At 39.1% G+C, this 17,809-nt stretch overlaps 2 protein-coding genes across 4 annotated transcripts in view; one reads left to right on the top strand and one right to left on the bottom strand.

Annotated features, from left to right (window-relative positions):
* Window positions 1-6,309, bottom strand: part of elp4 (elongator acetyltransferase complex subunit 4) — a 54,612-nt gene extending 48,303 nt beyond the window's left edge. For both annotated transcript variants that reach the window (XR_004331594.1, XM_032513026.1), the window contains exons 1-2: window positions 6,097-6,309; window positions 4,229-4,264 (exon numbers count right to left, since the gene is read on the bottom strand). Coding sequence is in view for 1 of the 2 variants with exons in the window: in XM_032513026.1 (XP_032368917.1) it covers window positions 4,229-4,264; window positions 6,097-6,274 (214 nt within the window). In the remaining variant the exon portion in view is untranslated. The remainder of the gene's footprint in view (window positions 1-4,228; window positions 4,265-6,096) is intronic.
* Window positions 6,310-6,344: 35 nt separating this feature from the next.
* The window catches only part of immp1l (inner mitochondrial membrane peptidase subunit 1), a 16,573-nt gene continuing 5,108 nt past the window's right edge, over window positions 6,345-17,809 (top strand). Inside the window, exons 1-5 of one of the 2 annotated variants that reach the window (XM_032514189.1) lie at window positions 6,359-6,445; window positions 8,689-8,692; window positions 16,312-16,422; window positions 16,537-16,625; window positions 16,994-17,120. In XM_032514189.1, the coding sequence (XP_032370080.1) occupies window positions 16,318-16,422; window positions 16,537-16,625; window positions 16,994-17,120 (321 nt within the window). In that variant the 5' untranslated portion in view covers window positions 6,359-6,445; window positions 8,689-8,692; window positions 16,312-16,317. Of the gene's footprint in view, window positions 6,446-8,688; window positions 8,693-16,311; window positions 16,423-16,536; window positions 16,626-16,993; window positions 17,121-17,809 lie in introns of both variants that reach the window. The other variant, XM_032514107.1, reaches the window with a different exon arrangement.

The raw sequence follows: 17,809 nt of genomic DNA, 5'->3' as shown, positions 1-17,809 counted from the left end.
TAGGTTACTGTGTGACCTGACTGTCAAAGTGGAGCTGACATCTTCAGCTCTCTTATTAAGGTCCTCACAGTATTCCTGTCCACTTTTACATATCATATCCCCAACCAGAGGCGGAGGTGAGAGGGAGACACCTGTCTTAAGCATTCACCTGACACCTCCCCCTGAACACAAACATACCCCAGCTGCCTGGACAACTGACAAGAGGAGGCAGAAGCAGGATAAGATAGTGCCTGTCCTCAGAATGCTTTGCAGCATCTGGTTCACTTGAATTTCTCTGCTTCTGTGTGAATTCTGATGGCAATGGCATCCTTTCATTATTATGTTACTACTGTCCTTCACTTCAGGTGTATTATTAAAGTAGGTTAAAAGGCATACAAAGGTAACCTGAGATACTTTTAAACACAATCAGAAAGGATCATTGTCAGCTTAGAGTGATGACATTACAGTCTAATTTAAAGGAGTGTCTCAAGCATTAAATGGACAGGCAAGTGATTCTAAACATTGAACAAACTTTCCCAAAGGTAGCCTTTATTTGTGCACACAAAGTGGCCACCTGGCCATTCCACAGCACAAACCCACAAAAACAGCATGCATCATCACCATGAAACCCCCCTTCCCACCCTAACAGGGCACATAACTCTACCCAGCATGCTGCTGCTGCTTCCTGTCACAATCATCATTTTGTAAAGATTTCATCCTCTCAACACAATATAAACAGTGGGCACAAGGACAATGGCCACAGTGACAGTTTAAGGTAATGGGCATATAGCTGACAGCTTGCGAATGACATCCTGACGTGTCATCCCCAAACATCCAGAGAATTCTCCCCCCCTCCCACGTTCCCGGTCTATGTCCTCACCTACGGACTTAGGATGGCACAGGAAATTCCATGGCTCTTCAATTTGTTGTCGGTGGGGCTCCCTGTTCTCTTATTGATGGGTTTCTAGGTCAGCAGGCCTTTGTGGCTTTCAGCAGGCCCCACAAAGACTCCCAGATGGGCCCTCTCAAGATGGGGCCTATTGTGGCTGTGTTTCTATGGGAGCCTTACAAATGGAACCTCCAGGAGTCATTAGGCTGTTGAGGCAGGGGGTAAGGGAGGGGGTGGGAGGTGGCGGGGGTATAGGAGCAACAGGGGGTGGGGGACGGTCATATCTTTGAGGTAGATCAGTCACTCTGGACAGTCATGGGATGATTTTGTATTCTCCTTTTTTGCAGATTCTGACCTAGGTTTGGTAAAGGGGGGAAATGCCTCCGCTTCATTTGCCTTTAAACAGAGGAGTAGGAGTGTGAGAGTCCTGAATCATATCTGTTAAAGGGGGAGGAGACAAAATATCTAGGTCAGGGTTTTCCCCCTTGTATGAATCTTTGGTCTAAAGCATTTCTACTAACCAGCTCAATTTAATTTATTATATACGGCAGGTAAATTAAAAAGACACTTAACAAAAAGCACTTTAGCTTCAATACATCTAATTCACTATTGTAAATACAGCTGTTAAGATTGGTCATTAGGGGGATATTAGGTTACCGTTATATGCCCGTTAGAAGCATCTGCCAAGCCCCATTTACAGTAAATGTATGACATGTCTCTATTGTTAAGCTTCAACTTGTGACCATTGTTTCTTCTTTATCAATTCACTTTATTAGTGTTAGGCACAAGGTGTTATGATTTTTTAAAATTATTTAACCTTGACACTTAAAAATGCAGTTTTTAAACGGATAACTTGGCCTCTTTGGAGCTGCTAGGAGTCAAATAGTTCCTCTCAAATGTAGAAATTGCAGCTGAAAGATCCTGCTTATTATCTTATTTATCCTTATTCATACTCTTGCAATTTTTTATTGCTTTTAGGAAAAATAAATTATTATATATATATATATATATATATATATATATATACACATATATACACACATACATATACACACACACACACACACACACACACACACACACACACACACACACACACACACATAATTATGTATATATATTTATGTTTATATTTTTTACTCTGATAAACCTATTTTCTCTTGTGGGAAAACAAATATCTGAATTTAGTGTCATGAAACCTAATACAACCTACCTGCGAGACTAAGATTTCAACACCACAGAAGTGTTGGTAATTGTGGTTAAGTAACTTTAGGGTTGATGTATTTTCATTGCATCTTGAATACTGAACATTCTCACTGCATATCCTGTAGTTATGTAGATATGTTACAAAATATGTTATATATAGTTTTTAACTATTAGTCCTTCTTAGTTCGTCAGAGTAATACTTATGATGAACTACTTTCAAAATGTATGTTAAAATAATCTAAATAAATACTATAATGATACACAGATCTAAGATAATTCATATTCAAAGCGCACTTTAAAGCTTTGAAATATTTAAATATGTAAAACAATCAGGCCCCATTTAATAGTAATTATTATGGGTAAATTAAAGCAAAACTATTTTCACTTAAACTAATGGAATGAAACCATACATGGTCAACATAATAAGAGCCGGAGAGCTTTGTTCCTTCTGTTACAAAAACACAAGAGATGAGAGATCTTCAGACAGCAGCCATACTGCGCTGATCTCCCTCTAGTAGACAAATCAGGATGGACAGCTCAAGACACTTCAAAGGCAGACAACGACCAGTCTGATAATTTTATGTCTGTGTCTCACAAACAGGCCATCACAGCTAAAGGGGCAGACTGTAGGAGATGACTGCCTGAAACAAACAAACAAACACACACTCCAAACTCCCCCCCCCCCCCCCCATACTACCCACCCACCCAAACAGACAGAGCAGTGTGCACACACACACACACACACACACATCACTTTTTTCAAACACAAGAGAGCTCACACACGCAATTCACCTTTACTGTGTCTCTCATTACCAGATGAAACCAACCGTACATTGATTCACAAAATGGAAGGGAAGAACGCATTAGTATATAATCACTGACTCCTGCATCGATTGGGGGGTGAATTAAAGGGCAAAGCAATATCATCAGTTGGTATAGGCCTTTGCTACACACAAATTACAGCTTGAAGGGGAAACAAGAATACCTTAACCTTACTGTCTACCAGTGCATATAGCCTAGCCTATGATGAATGATAATAACAATAATAATACAGTGGAAGACATTTATGGGCCTAGAAAACACACATGCTTTGAATGTACTTGCGAAAACTTCTATAACACATCTGCAGATGAGCATGTCAATTAAGGATCACAGTGGATGTGTGAACACCTGGGATTCTAACCAGAGACCTTCAGGTCATTAGTCTGTTTGCCATTCTGCTAGATGGTGACACTTCAACCACAAAGAGCCTGAGAAAAGGTAGACTGTATCATTAGCTGTGGCATGCTAAAATGTCCAACTGAATTCAGTGTTGGGGATACCTTTTAATATTTGCTGTACATGAATATGTAGTACTTATACTTTCAGCGATGGGCTAGTGCAGTGTCATTTAAAATCTATACAACTTCTTGATTGGGAGAGTTGCCAAATAGCTAAAGCCTATGCTTTAGAAATGATTAGCATATATGCATCTTACTGGCTTGAAATATTAAATGTGATGTATCTTTTTGAACAGTGAACACCAATGCACTGACTGTATATGGGGTTCGGTAGTATTTTCTAATGACTGTACTTCCCTCCCTCATGTCCCCCTCAGATGAGAGATCTCTGTATTATGGGTCTGGAAAAAAGCCTCCGATGACCCAAAAATAGTCATTGGTACATGCTGGTGCAGTTTGTGTTAAATGCCGACCATTCAACATCCCATGCAAATTCACGGCTGTGTTTATACTCTGTGTTTACATCACTCCAAGAGCTAATACTACCATTGCGTTAGCTTGACTTCACGGAGCCTATAATGTGTGTGCACTAAATGTAACCTGTTTTGTATGTTATTTTTATATAATGTTGTGTATATATATATATATTTTAAAGATTTTTTTGTGTCATTTTAGGTCTTTATTGACAAGTCAGCTGAAGAAATTAAAAGGGTGAGAGAGAGCAGGAATGACATGCAGCAAAGGGCCTCAGCTCCTCTTTGCCGTCTGTCATCCACATAAGACAAAAACACATTTTCTGGCTTTTCTCAGCCTAGAACTTACATTGCAACTTGTTTCGACTGCAGCAATCTTGCTAGTTACCCTTTAAGGAAGCAATCGTTATATTTAATTGGACCTTTAAACCTGTGTTCAATTTGTCAAGTGAGAGACTTACCTATGAGAATTACTGTTCCAACTGCTAATCCGCCACCTGTTTGTGAAAACAAAAGAAACAATAATAATATCAGTCACATATCACAGAGACGCTCTTGCTCTGAATCATTGTAAACCACTTGGAGCCTCCATTTGGCCAACTGTTTCCTTCCTTTGCCACAAAGCATCTGGGGAGAAACTTTGGAGTTCAGTGTCTTGTTCAAGAATGACCAGGATTAAACAGCCAAACTTGTGGTTGAGGACCGACCCTCTCTACCTCTGAACCCCCCCTAATGTGAAATGTCAAAATGTCTTCTGTTAAAAAGGCCCTTTGAAGGACTGGATATCTGAAGAGATGTCTCGCATGTTTTGCAGTCAAACTGGTTATGGCAAGCGTTTTATTAACTGTTAAGAATTCTAAGTAAATTTAGAGAATTATAGGCCAGTCCTTGGTGATTCTGAATTAAATTAAAACAGAAACTTGTTGGTTTTCATTCAACCCACAATGTTAATAGGTTTCGCTAGACCTTACTCATGTCTGCCAGTTCAGGAGAGTACATGGCTGCTAATCTGAGACTAATCTGAAACTAATTATTTTATAGAGAAAGATCATGAACTAGAGCAGTCCTATAAAATGCTTTAATTCAATTTCAATTTTATTTATAGTATCAATTCATAACAAGAGTTCTCTCGAGACACTTTACAGATAGAATAGGTCTAGACCACACTCCATAATTTACAAGGACCCAAACGTTCTAGTAGTTTCCTCCAGAGCAAGCAACAGTGCGACAAGTCAAAGAAAATAGGAAACCATGATCACAATACCAAGTGTTGTTACATTTCTGTCAGAACATATCAATTAGGCTATACAAAAAAATAACTTGCACCACAAGGTAGTGGCCCAAACACAGGACTACATAGACATTCATTATAATTTATGAGGATCTTTGGGTTTTAAAAATAGCCATATTAAAGGGGAAAATATGCTAAAACATGTGGATTAAGACCTGCTATTAATTGTGTTAAAATATGGCCAAGAATAAATAAAGATTATCCCCATCAAGGTTTTGGGAACAGAGTCTAAATGGGGATGAGGATAGGATTTCCAATGTTGTATTTTCTCCTTAAGAACATTTACTTCCATTATAAGCGTTTAGGAAAAATCAGAAAGTGGTATTCCTTATACAATTTGCGGACACAACACTGACGTACACTGCTGCTTTTACACAGAAAAACTCCTCAAAAATCACACTTAGGTGTATCAGTGCCCAGCTTAATAATTTCTTATAGTAACAATGGTGTCAAGTTGATACACAACTTTTGCTGTCTAATTTTATGTAATGAACCATCTATCTCACTTTATAACGACATAAACAAGTTGTCATTTGATATCAGTTAAGTGGATAACAGATATTAAAAACGTACCTTGCCATTTATGTTAACACATTTGTTTGTTACATATAAATGTATTAAGACTGAACAGTGACATCATAGTTTTTTGGACTATTTTGGTCCTTGTTGGCTTAAATCAGTTGGGAATGCTTACTGTCACATCAGCTGAAGTGCACATTAACCTATAGACAAAACTTAAAGCAAATACCTTTTACGTGGGCCATACACAATGCAATGCAAAATCATAGAAAGTGAACAAAACATGCCTGCTGAAGTCTGAATAATGCTAACGTTAACTTTCACACTTTTAGTATAGGTTATATTGTCCTGACAGTGACAAAACTCCCTATTTTGTGTAAATCATATATTTCCTCTTTGGGGAAATTAATGACATTATTATTTGGTACCTAACTTCAGTGTGTATAGCTAACGTTACATTAAGAAACACAATTAGCCCGGGTTGCTAGCGCTAAAGTTAAATCTCAACAGCAGACTGACCGAGCAGATAGTCGAGTGACGTGACACCGGTCGAAACTAAGAGTTGTCCGTTTTGAACCGAGGGTCTGGTACCAGGTATGGAGATTAACTTGCTCCTCGTTTTCTTCTGAAAACTCGTAGTATTGAACGGTGAACGTTCAGCTGAGGGTTTACCCACACTGCTCATGGGGGCCGCCATACTGCTTGTAACTCGGTCACGCCTGTTACTGTTTGGAGCGTGTTGTCCAATCAAAGAAGACTTTGGTTGTCCTCGACCAATGAACGCAGCGATTGTTGCGGGGACTCGTGGAAACTGTCAAAAGGAATTTCAATGTGTTGTGGTAAATGCATGGTCGGAGCAAATCACTAGGTGAGTAAAACTGATATCGCTTGCTCTTTTTTCTGTTTACATAATGTGATCTTGTGTGTTCTTGGAAATGGCCAACAACTACTCAATTCCTATAAAGATAAAGGTCACCTAACGCATGACTTTGTAACGCTTTGACCTCGTTGGTTCATTAACATTACACAAGAATATTGTTTGCAACAATCAGCCCCTTCGTTTACAAAGCCTATATCTTGTATAACATTAAGAGTAGAATGCACTGCAATTAAAATACTTTATTAAAGCAGTACATAATACTGTAAGAAGCTGTAACAATAGCACAATAGGCTATTCTATTATATTCTACCGGTACTCTATTCTGTCGTAGGGGCGAGGAGGAATACATTGTATATCACGCCCATATATCACCCTTGTCCTAGATGTAAATGAGGAGAACATTTAGTCTACACATGTGAATGGGGAAATTATGTTTTATAAGCAGTAACCATCCGTAGGCTACACTAAGTTGCTTTATTTCATAATAGATTGCCTTAAGTGTCACTGAATATTCGAAAACTGATTGAAACTGTCTTGGACAAGGAGCATATAATATGAGTGTTTAACACACACCAACATGCACAAGTTACATTACTCACACCTGTATATAAAGCAGACATGACTGCTGGTAGTTGGACTATTTTAGATTAAGTTTGCATATTAGATTAGGTTAGATTAGATTATACTTTATTCATCCCACAGCGGGGAAATTCCCTCATTACAGCAACATTTCCTACAATAAAAGCAAAACAAACCAAACACACAGCAAACAAGCAAACAACAGACAATGAGCAGAAGGTATATATGATTCACAGTATGCACATATATTCATACTATTTCAATTAACATAACAAACATGGCACATTACTACAGACTAGTATAACACATAGTTTTTAAATTCCAAATGTTAAAAAAGAACAGAAATGTTTAGTGCCAGGGTCTTAATGGCAAAAGAGTATGTTGTGATGTCAGTTGCAGTATCTCATTATAAGAGACCATATCACAATAGCTGCATTGATCATTTATCACACCTCTATTTTATTCTATTCCCTGTCAAGGTATGGTGAGGAAATCTACTAATTGGGTCATGATAGGTCTTGTGTAATTTAATGTAATAAATAGGTAATTGATTGTATTTGTACAAGTGCATCACCATACCAAACAGCTTCATGTGTCTGTGCACATAAGATTAAGATTCAACTTTATTGTCATTTAGCAGAGTACAGGTACAGAGACAGTGAAACGCAGTTGACATCCAACCAGAAGTGCAAAAGAAGCATTGAGTACCAAAGTGCAGTGGATGGGTTGGATCAGTGGGTATAGCAGGTCCACATATACTTTGAGGTTTATGACTCCACGCAGAGGTCCTGGGTTTGAATCCGACCAGTAAATTTCCTGCATGTCTTCACCCTCTCTCTCCCATTACTCACCTAGCTGTCCTATCAAATAAAGGCGGGAAAATCAAAAAAATAATTAAACAAAATACCAAAGTGCAGATTGAGTACAGTATTCTGTGCAGTTATGTTGATGATACAGTTCAATTATGTACAACAGTGTATAGTTAGATACATATATGTTTTCCTGATTGTGTCTACAGTGACAGGTAAGGAGTATAGAGGGTTATGCACAGAGAGTATAAATAAACATTCTATATACATTTTTTTATATATATATACATTATATATATATATGTGTGTGTGTGTGTATGTATGTATATATATATATATATATATATATATATATATATTTGGATGGGTGGCATCCTTGACAAGGGTTTTGGCTTTGTTTGTACAGCATTTATGATATGTGTTGTGGATAGAGGGGAGTTGGGAGCCAATAGCCAGATTTCACTACTCTTTGTAGTGCTTTACGATCGGCAGTGTTGCAGTTGCCGTACCATACAGAGATGCAGTTTGTGAGTATGCTCTCAATGGTACAGCGGTAGAAGTCTGATAGAATTCTAGGACATACAGTATGGGTGTGCTTTTTTAAGGGTCCGTAGAAAGTGAAGGCACTGATGTGCCTTCTTCAACAGACTAGAGGAGTTGAGAGACCAGGAAAGAATTTCTGTGATGTGGACCAAAAAGAACTTAATGCTAGACACACATTCCACCTCAGCACCACTTATGTGGAAGGGGTGTGTGCCTTACTCTTGATTCTCCTGAAGTCCACAATGATCTCCTTGGTCTTCATGGTGTTGAGTGTCAGGTTATTGTTTTTACAGCACAAAGCTAGGTGCTGTAACTCATCCCTATATGCTTTTTCCATCCTCCTTATGGTAGCAGCTCTATGTAAATTGCTATGTGTATTTATGGTTATATACACTGTAGTTTTGTTTATTTGTTTATTTCAAAGGATCCCCATTAGCTGACGCCAGCTAGTCTTCCTGGGGTCCAAACAATACATCCAAAAGACAATAAATACAACAAAACATCGCACATATATCATATATAAATTCACAAACAAAACTGACAATGCAAAAAATACTAACAAACTAAATATAATAAAGAATAATATAGCACATGATACAACCTCACTCAACCAATCCAGACAATATTATGATATCGAAAACAAATGTAGTCTAAGTCTTTTTTTAAAACCAGTTTTTCCCTTGTTGTCCCGAATCCCAACTGGAAGATTGTTCCAATATACAATTGACCTATAAAACACAGTCCTCTTCATACAGTCAGATTTAGGTAGTGGTAAAGAAATCTGTCGACTATTCACCCCTCTTGTATAATGTGAATGCATATCTGAACAATAAGTTATATTATCATAAAAAAATTTAGGAATCCCAGTATTAATAATTCCATGAAAATATACTAACATATTAACAGATAGTCTATTCTTGACCTCCAACCAAGCAAGACGTTCATGCATCTCTGCAACCCTAGTTCTCGAAGAACAACCAAGAACCAGTCTTGCAGCCTTATTTTGTGCAACTTGTAGTTTTTTTAAATGACTGCTTGATGCCGCAGACCATACAACAGAACATAATCCAAATGACACAAACCAATGAACAAACAACACGCCTAAACAACTGTAATTTTAAAAACTGTGCACATTTACGAACAACTGCCACCGCTCTACCCATTTTAGTAACAACATTGTTAATATGATCCGACCATGACAATGTGGAATCAAGCCAAGTCCCAAAAGCTTCACCTTTTTTACTTGCTGACATTTTGACCATTTACGTGTATATCATTTTGGGATTATCAGATAATCTATACTTAGAACCAAATATTATACTCACAGTTTTTGAAATATTTAGGACAAGTTTATTTGTTTTGATCCAATTATACAATTTGCTAATCTCACTAGACAGAACCTGATTAATCTCTAGACATGTAGGGGCTGCATAATAAAGAGTAGTATCATCAGCAAACATAGTCAATTTAGCCTTACTGAGTATATACGGCATATCATTTGTAAAAATTGAAAATAACAAAGGTCCAAGACAACTTCCTTGAGGAACACCACAGTCCAGGGACTTGCTACTAGATAAAGCACCATTAAAATAAACTCTTTGCGACCTCTCAGACAAATAGCTCTTAAACCACTTGATTGCAGAGAAAGTAAAACCATAACTAATAAGTCATTATTAATAGTGACTGATAGTGTTAATAATGACTAATAGTCATTTTAGGTTGACAGTTAATGTCAATGTGGATCCCTGTGCGTCACGTTCCCAATCACATTCAGTAGTCTTCTTGGAATGTTAACATAGTGGAAAATATGTATCAGACATCTGTTCCATTTTAAGCACAATTAATGAAGTTGTATTCAAGTGTAGTTATTCCATTTTATATCATGTTTGGTATATATTTTTGACCCGGACTACTCTATCTAGAACATATTATTAATATTATTTAAAATATCAAATTGGCTGTACAATAAATACATTTTTTTTTATCTTCATTGCAATACCAACTCAAGCAATAAACACATTAGTGAGTTAGTTGAAAGAGTATTTATAGAAAACTGCACTTTAAAATAAATTTAACATCCTTTTTTAGTGGTGCCTTTCATGTTCAATTCAATGTTCAATTGTTCAATAAATGAACGTTGCATAATATTTCATTTTGTTTGTTTTTAATTCAACAAGCAAGTTATTATATTTTAACAGAATACTGAAAGCAGCAGAACTGATTAGCATTTTAATGTGTATCGTAATATCGGTACATTATTGCGATATTCAACAACGTTATCGCTTAGGTTTATTCATATTGTGCAACCCTAGTTTGAACCTATTTTACAACAGATAAACAAGTATTGCAACAAATGAATCTATAGATTAAATGTTTAAAAAAATAATTAAGCTATATATTATATATAGCTACACTATATAGTGTGGATATCTTCCACAGGGTCACTTTCCCACTATCATGGGACACTTGAATAGAACAGAGCCATCATTAATGTTATTAGTAACACCTGTGCTTTTCCTAATATGACAGGTCAAAATGTCCACTTTGGGAAAGGCCTGCTGATGATGGAAACCTCTTTCACATATCAGATCAGGCAAACCGCTGGCAGGGGAAAGGCCAATTTCTTTTGCACTGTATAATGTCCACTATTAATACTGGCTGACTGATGAGTGATAAGTGTAATCCTTAAGACAGCTGTAAAAAAGCTTTGTGTGGATAAGAGAGGCCAGAGGCAGCACAAGATAACAGGATACTGCGAGGCTCCTGAGGATGCAATAGCCCAACTGCTCACTTAACAAATGCTCTCAGCAGAGGCAGTCCTGCTGTTTTGACAGCACTGTTGAGATTTATATGTGCTGACAGAAGACCAAGGAAATATATCATGACTGACAACACTGGGCATTGTGTAAAGCCCAAATGAGACACATAAGATGCGCTGACTGACTTGCATCTCAGATGGAGGAGAGCTAGCTTCAGCAGTGCAACATGCAGGATGTAGGAGTACATTGCTGTTGAAACTTTCACCACATCCTCTGTACAGTCACTTAATTTTTCCAATTGTCTCAAATCCCAATTTAACCCTTGGGTTCTGTAGCACAATTCAGTCAGTGGTAGTGTAAATAGAGCAGTCTAATTGTACAAAAACAACATAATTTTCCCCCTTTTTCAATGTGTCATCAGTGCATGTTTTTGTTTTTCTGCAGTCTTTTTGTCAGTTTTATCAGTCTCTGTATCTGATTGAGCTATATAATGGCAGCAGTCATAACATGTCAGACCTTTCCTGGTCAGATTGTTTTGGTTTCTTCAGTTTAATTCTGCCAACAGTGTGGAACTGCGAAAAGCAGTACACTTCTTGTGTCCGGGGGATGCAAGATTATCATCAACATGCTCCATATTTGTTTTGTTAGCGTTGAAAGTAAAGTAATATTCTAAGGGCACAAGTACAATAAGAGTAGGATGGGTTTTGTACGAAGCTAATTTTGCCTAAGGATTGGTCTTTTTCCATTTATTCAATGTTCCATATTTTAAATAGCTTTATTTTGATTTCTTTGCTGATACCGCATGCCATACAGCAAGCCATATTTAGCGTGATTTATAGGATGGAAAAAACTAGACAATGGAAAAATACATTTCAGATAGAATGAAAGGAATTCATATATTTAAAAATCATAGGTTTGCTTAGAAGTCGAGGTGTCTGTCATTAGCTAGTGTTAAAATATATCAGGCTTTGTCATGAGCCGGCGAAAGCAAAACACCAACTCCTCTGTGAATGTGATACAACACCAGATAAGATCTCTCAATTCTCTCAGCACCAGGCTAGCACCATGTATTCGCTTGTGGTCAATACAATAAGGCTTAGTGGTTGATTTTTCCATTCTATGTAATTGGCTGGGGACTCTGTCAACCCACACTTCCTTTCAATTCATAGCAGTTGTATTCATATCACTTGCCTATTATTTGCTCTGGCTGACCCATTGATTGTAGGTTTAAACCCTCAGCTCCTCAAATAGTAACCTCGCTCAGCTGTTTCACGGCTGTGTTGCCGTTAGCAACAATGAAAAGAACAATATGGAGATCAGTTGCTTCAATTAAGCCTCTGATAGAAGGCAGACCTAGAAAAGATTGGGGGCTAGACATAGTACTCTGTAACTGGGACTTTTACATCTGTCACTCCCCATCCAGCCAGGTGTCTGTGTCTAAATCAGTAGGATTATCTCTGATTGGACTGATAGTTGAAACAGACCCCCCTGGTTGCCAAACCTCTTTTTTTTATAGATCACATTAAGATAAAATCAAGCACAATTGCAACAGGACTAATGCCACGCCCTCCTCTGCCTTCTGCTGCCCAGAGGAAGACATCAGAGGTAGGATTCGTCTTCCAGACTCCCTTCCATCTGGGATCCTCAGGGAGAAAAAGAATATCTGACAAGGGGCTTGTAAGCCTCTTAGCCCCCCTGTTGCCTAGCTCTCTCTCAGCTCATGTTTTCCTAATTTAGTTGTGTAAGGAGTCCACTGCAAGGCCCTTATGTACTGTTTGGATTGTGATTCTCTTTGTGGTTCTAATAGACTGCCCATGTTTATCAATTAACACTACTCAGCCAGTGGCAGGTTCAACTCTCTTGAGACCAGTAGCAGTAATTCCTTTTTGAATATTTTCTTATGGCTTCAATAGTGTGTTTAATTAGATATCCATTTCGATATGTTGTTATTGGCGTTACCTTCACTGAAAAAACATTTGCTTGCTGTTATTACGCAGGCTTAATTTCCTAACTGATACTTCAACAGAACTGGCTGCGGAACTTTAGCAAACAAATGTCAGTGTCATATTTTTTATGTTAATTTGAAGCAAAACATTATTTTCAATCTACAAATATATTTTAATAGAAATATTGAAAACAGTATCTTTATCCTCCAACCTTTAAAACATTTCTTATGTGTTCATATGCTTCTAGATGCCACCAAACAATTTACTTAAACATCAGAATATTGCCAAGGTCATTTCCTTGTTTTCATCCTGACATTTGATGATATGAAAGAAAAATAACAACTTGCCCAATGCTTATCAACTTATGAGAGGCTATTTCTGTTTTCCCTAGGACTTGTCTGTCATAGCAAAATTTAGGAAGCCTCTTTATACATGTCAATGCAGATGGCAGAAAAACACCTCGTTCACATTTTGTTTTTGCAGCAGTGTCTCAAATTGAACCCTTGAAATGCTTTTGACAGCTTGGTGGACACAGTGATAGTCATTCCTATTAATACCGCACTTCATGCTCATAGTTGTTATTGCAAAAAAAATCTTTCAATTTCATACATACTACTTGTGGTCGCTCTGTCCTGAGTGAACAGGGCTCCCTCAGTAAGAGGATCACAGAGTTAAACACACAATGAGGTGTTTCCATCCACAGCTATTCATTTGGGATCCCCCTTTTTTCCCCACTGTAACGCTGTGCTGTGACCACAGGAGGCCCATGGCCACAGATGGTGCTCCAAAGAGGGCTGCGCTGACTTTCTTTGTTTTCCCATGAACATGTTTGGCGTGTAATCCTGGATTAACAGAGAGACTTTGTGTTAATTTACAGCTGTAATACAGCATTCAATTAATGTTGGTGCTCCCCAACACACACACATGCACAGGGTATTAGTGTGGGTTGCTTGACTCTTTGCTCTGGGAGTTAGAGGTAATATAGATCCTATCAGAGGTCTCTGTGGATGTCCACCTCATTCTGAATCCCAAAGGAGTCGCTGCAGCTCATATATACACTTTCTATGAAACACGTAGGTAATGCTTATGTCTGTGCACAGTCGCACCACATCACACCACATCACACCACATGTGCACACACAGGCACACACTATCAATGACAGAGGGTGCCTCAGAAAACCAGGCGGCTGCATATGTACTCTCTTGATATCAGTCACTGGCCGTGTGATCTTGTTATGCAAAGTCCCTTAATCCCTACCTATGATGAATGCAGGCTGGAATGGAGGGAGGGAGTGTGTTGGGGGGGCTGAAAAGAGATATGAGGGCAGCTGTACGGAAGGCTGTCCACTACGTTTTGCGAATGAGTGCTAGCAAAGATTCCTGATCCCCAGCCTAGCAGAAGGAAGAGCATGTGTAAGATCACGTCTGAGAGTGCGTTACAGTGCCGAAATGACAGAGATGCTGGTGGATGAAGCACCAGGGCAAGACAAATAGAGCTGAACATGTCGCCTTAGTGCGGACCTAGAGATTCACATAAACCTTTAGACCACTTGCTTCCCAACAGAGGAATTATAGGGCCAGAGGTGTCATTGTACCAGCTGTGGGAGGACTGAGTTTATAGTTCCTGTGGAACAGAACAAGACACCAGAGCAGAATGTGACTGGAAAGGGCCACTTCATTTTGGGCCCTGTCCTGAGCATATATATGTCCCCCTTCACCTGCTTGAGTACTGTTATTCACAGTTGCGGCAAAAAGCAGAGGGTTGCCATGGGTGATCAGGCAACACGGGGTAGCAGCACATGGGGTGGGGGTGAAAGGATGGAGTTGGTCTTTTTTGGATCAGAGAGGATGGCGAATGGGCCAAAGAGCCAAACCATGCTAGGGATGAAAGAATGGATAGAGGGTTTAATAGGTGGATATAGTGGGCATGAAGGAGAGGTGTGTGTGTGTGTGTGTGTGTGTGTGTTGGTGTGTGTGTGTGTGTGTGTGTGTGTGTGTGTGTGTGTGTGTGTGTGTGTGTGTGTGTGGTGTGTGTGTGTGTGTGTGTGTGTGTGTGTGTGTGTGTGTGTGTGTGTGGTGTGTGTGTGGTGTGTGTGTGTGTGTGTGTGTGTGTGTATCTGAGGGGTGTAATGGGATTAGGGGTAACACCTTTGGCAGGACTGGAAGAGCCACCTGACACCCGGTCTGTTGGGGACCTGGTTTGAAAGGGGGTGGAGGTGTTGGGGCAAGGGAGAAATGGGGGGTCTAATCCGTGTCCATCTTTGGGAAGTCATTCCCAGAGCTCTGAGGATTTGTGGCTTTGGTTTCCGCTCTACTTGCTTTTGTTAATAATACCCTGGGAGGGAGAAAAGACATGGAGAGAGAAATAGAGAAAGAGACAGAAGGAATAAGGGAGACGGAGAAAATATTTCTTTACCCTGTGGTGGACTGGTAGGACAGCGGCCTAAGGTAAAAATATTTGAAGTGCAGACTAACCTCTAAGCCATTTTATTTTTCTATTTATTCTTTTCAAAAACATACAGTTTCAATCTGTTTGTGTATTTGCATATATGTGTGTGTGCAGGTGTGCCTGCGTACACACTGTGCACGGCAGTGTGTAAAGATTGACTTACTTTCTTCTGTCCATCCAACAGGTTGCAGCTTGAGTAAAAGTCAATAACCTGAGTGGGGCTGGGATGTTTGCTCAGAAGACACACGGATGGTCCTTGTGTGTGTGTGTTTGTGTGACAGTGTTTGCAGGGCGGGTAGAGGGGGGCTGGGGGTGTTTTTGTGTTTCTATGGTGCTGACAGAAGTTGATAACTGCTCTAATGATTGTGGTGGTAGTGGAGGCAGTACAGTGTCAGGGACTAGCTGCAGACTGCTTGGCTGGATGTGTCACAGCCTCTGTGTTTGTCCATCACCTGAGCGCAAGGTGTTGATTGGTCCATCCTACACAGGATCAAAGTTCAGGGCAGTTTTCTAGTGTGAACTGTCCGCTCAGCCTCTGAGAATGAAACACCAGGGAATGTGCCATGTTAGCATTAGGCCAACTGTGACAACCTTGTCCACACCTTTAGAAATTAAACCCTAAATGGTTTTGTTTTTAGACATCCTGTAAAAGACATAAGGCTATATAAATGGATCACTGAATCTTTTCATACCCCTATATGTATAGAGCATATGATAACTATATACACTGACATTGTTCCATAATCTATAGTTGTCTTTTGTGCTGTAGGTGGAGATGTTCCGCAGTGTGCTGGGGAAGACCTTGGGGTTTGTGGGCTACACAGTCCAGTATGGCTGCATTGCACATTGTGCCTTTGAATACATTGGAGAATTTGTGGTGGTTTGTATTATTAAGATTACAGAATGAATGACCAATTTATTTGTCTCAAATTATGTTGATTCATTTATGCACAAGAAATAACTATGTTTTCTTGTTTGTTTGTTTTTAATTTAGTGTTCTGGTCCATCCATGGAGCCTACCATTGTCAACCATGACATTGTTTTCTCTGAACGGATGAGTCGTCAGCTTTTCAAAATACAAAAGTGGGTTTCAGACAGTGGATTTGTATGCAACTTAGACATTTTACAATGTACGTTTTTGATTCACTGCAAGACTTTTAGGCCAATTTTTCTTTTTAAAGAAGGACAGGCTTACAGCAATGTCCAACAAGTATACATCATAGATAAAACAATGAACTTTGCCAGTTCTGTGAATTATCATCAATCAATTAATCTTTATTTGTACAGCACTTTTCATGGAAAAGCAATGTACCACAAAGTGCTTCACATTATAAAAACAAAGACATCAACAAACACACACACACACACACACACAGTTAAAGTGAAAGGCAGGAAGAACACAAGACCCTGTGTGGTTACAGATTAACTGATTCATGTTTTTGTTTTTTCAGGGGTGATATAGTAATTGCAAAGAGTCCATTTGACCCACATATGAACATTTGTAAAAGGGTTATTGGACTGGAGGGTGACAAGGTCTGCACAAGTTCCCCATCAGATCTTTTCAAGGCCCACACATATGTGAGTATGTTTACATCCTACAAGTCCATATTTGTTATAAGTGTTATGATTTTCAGCTGCTTTTCCTATACATCCTGTGACCACCTGCTTTACCAAGAAAAGTTCATGTTAGCAGTTTTTTAGTCTCTTTGGAAGAAAAAAGGTTAAAAAGGTACGGTAAAATAGAGAATAAATGAAGAATGTGTTTGCAACAAAGTACTTGAGTTTGTTTCACCCTAAAATGACAAACAACATCTCTATGCATAATGCAAAACCATCTCTCCGTTTGTCTTTGGTTTCTTTGTGTGTGTGGACCACAGTCTATAGACTATCAAAGTTGTTTACATTTTAGGCCGCACACATCCATTTTGTGTCATTGGTCAAAATATCAGCTTTTGACAACACCTATATTTCCTCAGAACAGTGATAAAACCAGAGAGTGAGCAGGGGTTCTGCTGCTGAAACCACTGTCATTGCTTTTCTATTACTACTCTCCCCAACGCCCACAGCTCAGGCCTGCAATCTCTCTGAAGCCTGTTAGAGTTGTGCCAGCCGAATGGACAGACTGATGGGTGGGCGGAGGTGTGTGGTGTGTGTGTGTGTGTGTGTGTGTGTGTGTGTGTGTGTTGTGTGTGTGTGTGTGTGTGTGTGTGTGTGTGTGTGTGTGTGTGTGTGTGTGTGTGTGTGTGTGTGTGTGTGTGTGTGTGTGT

Source organism: Etheostoma spectabile, chromosome 1 (genome assembly GCF_008692095.1).
Source record: "Etheostoma spectabile isolate EspeVRDwgs_2016 chromosome 1, UIUC_Espe_1.0, whole genome shotgun sequence".
NCBI classification, from domain to species: Eukaryota; Metazoa; Chordata; class Actinopteri; order Perciformes; family Percidae; genus Etheostoma; species Etheostoma spectabile.
The sequence above is the reverse complement of the archived record's forward strand: the minus strand, read 5'-3'. Positions and strand labels throughout refer to the sequence as shown.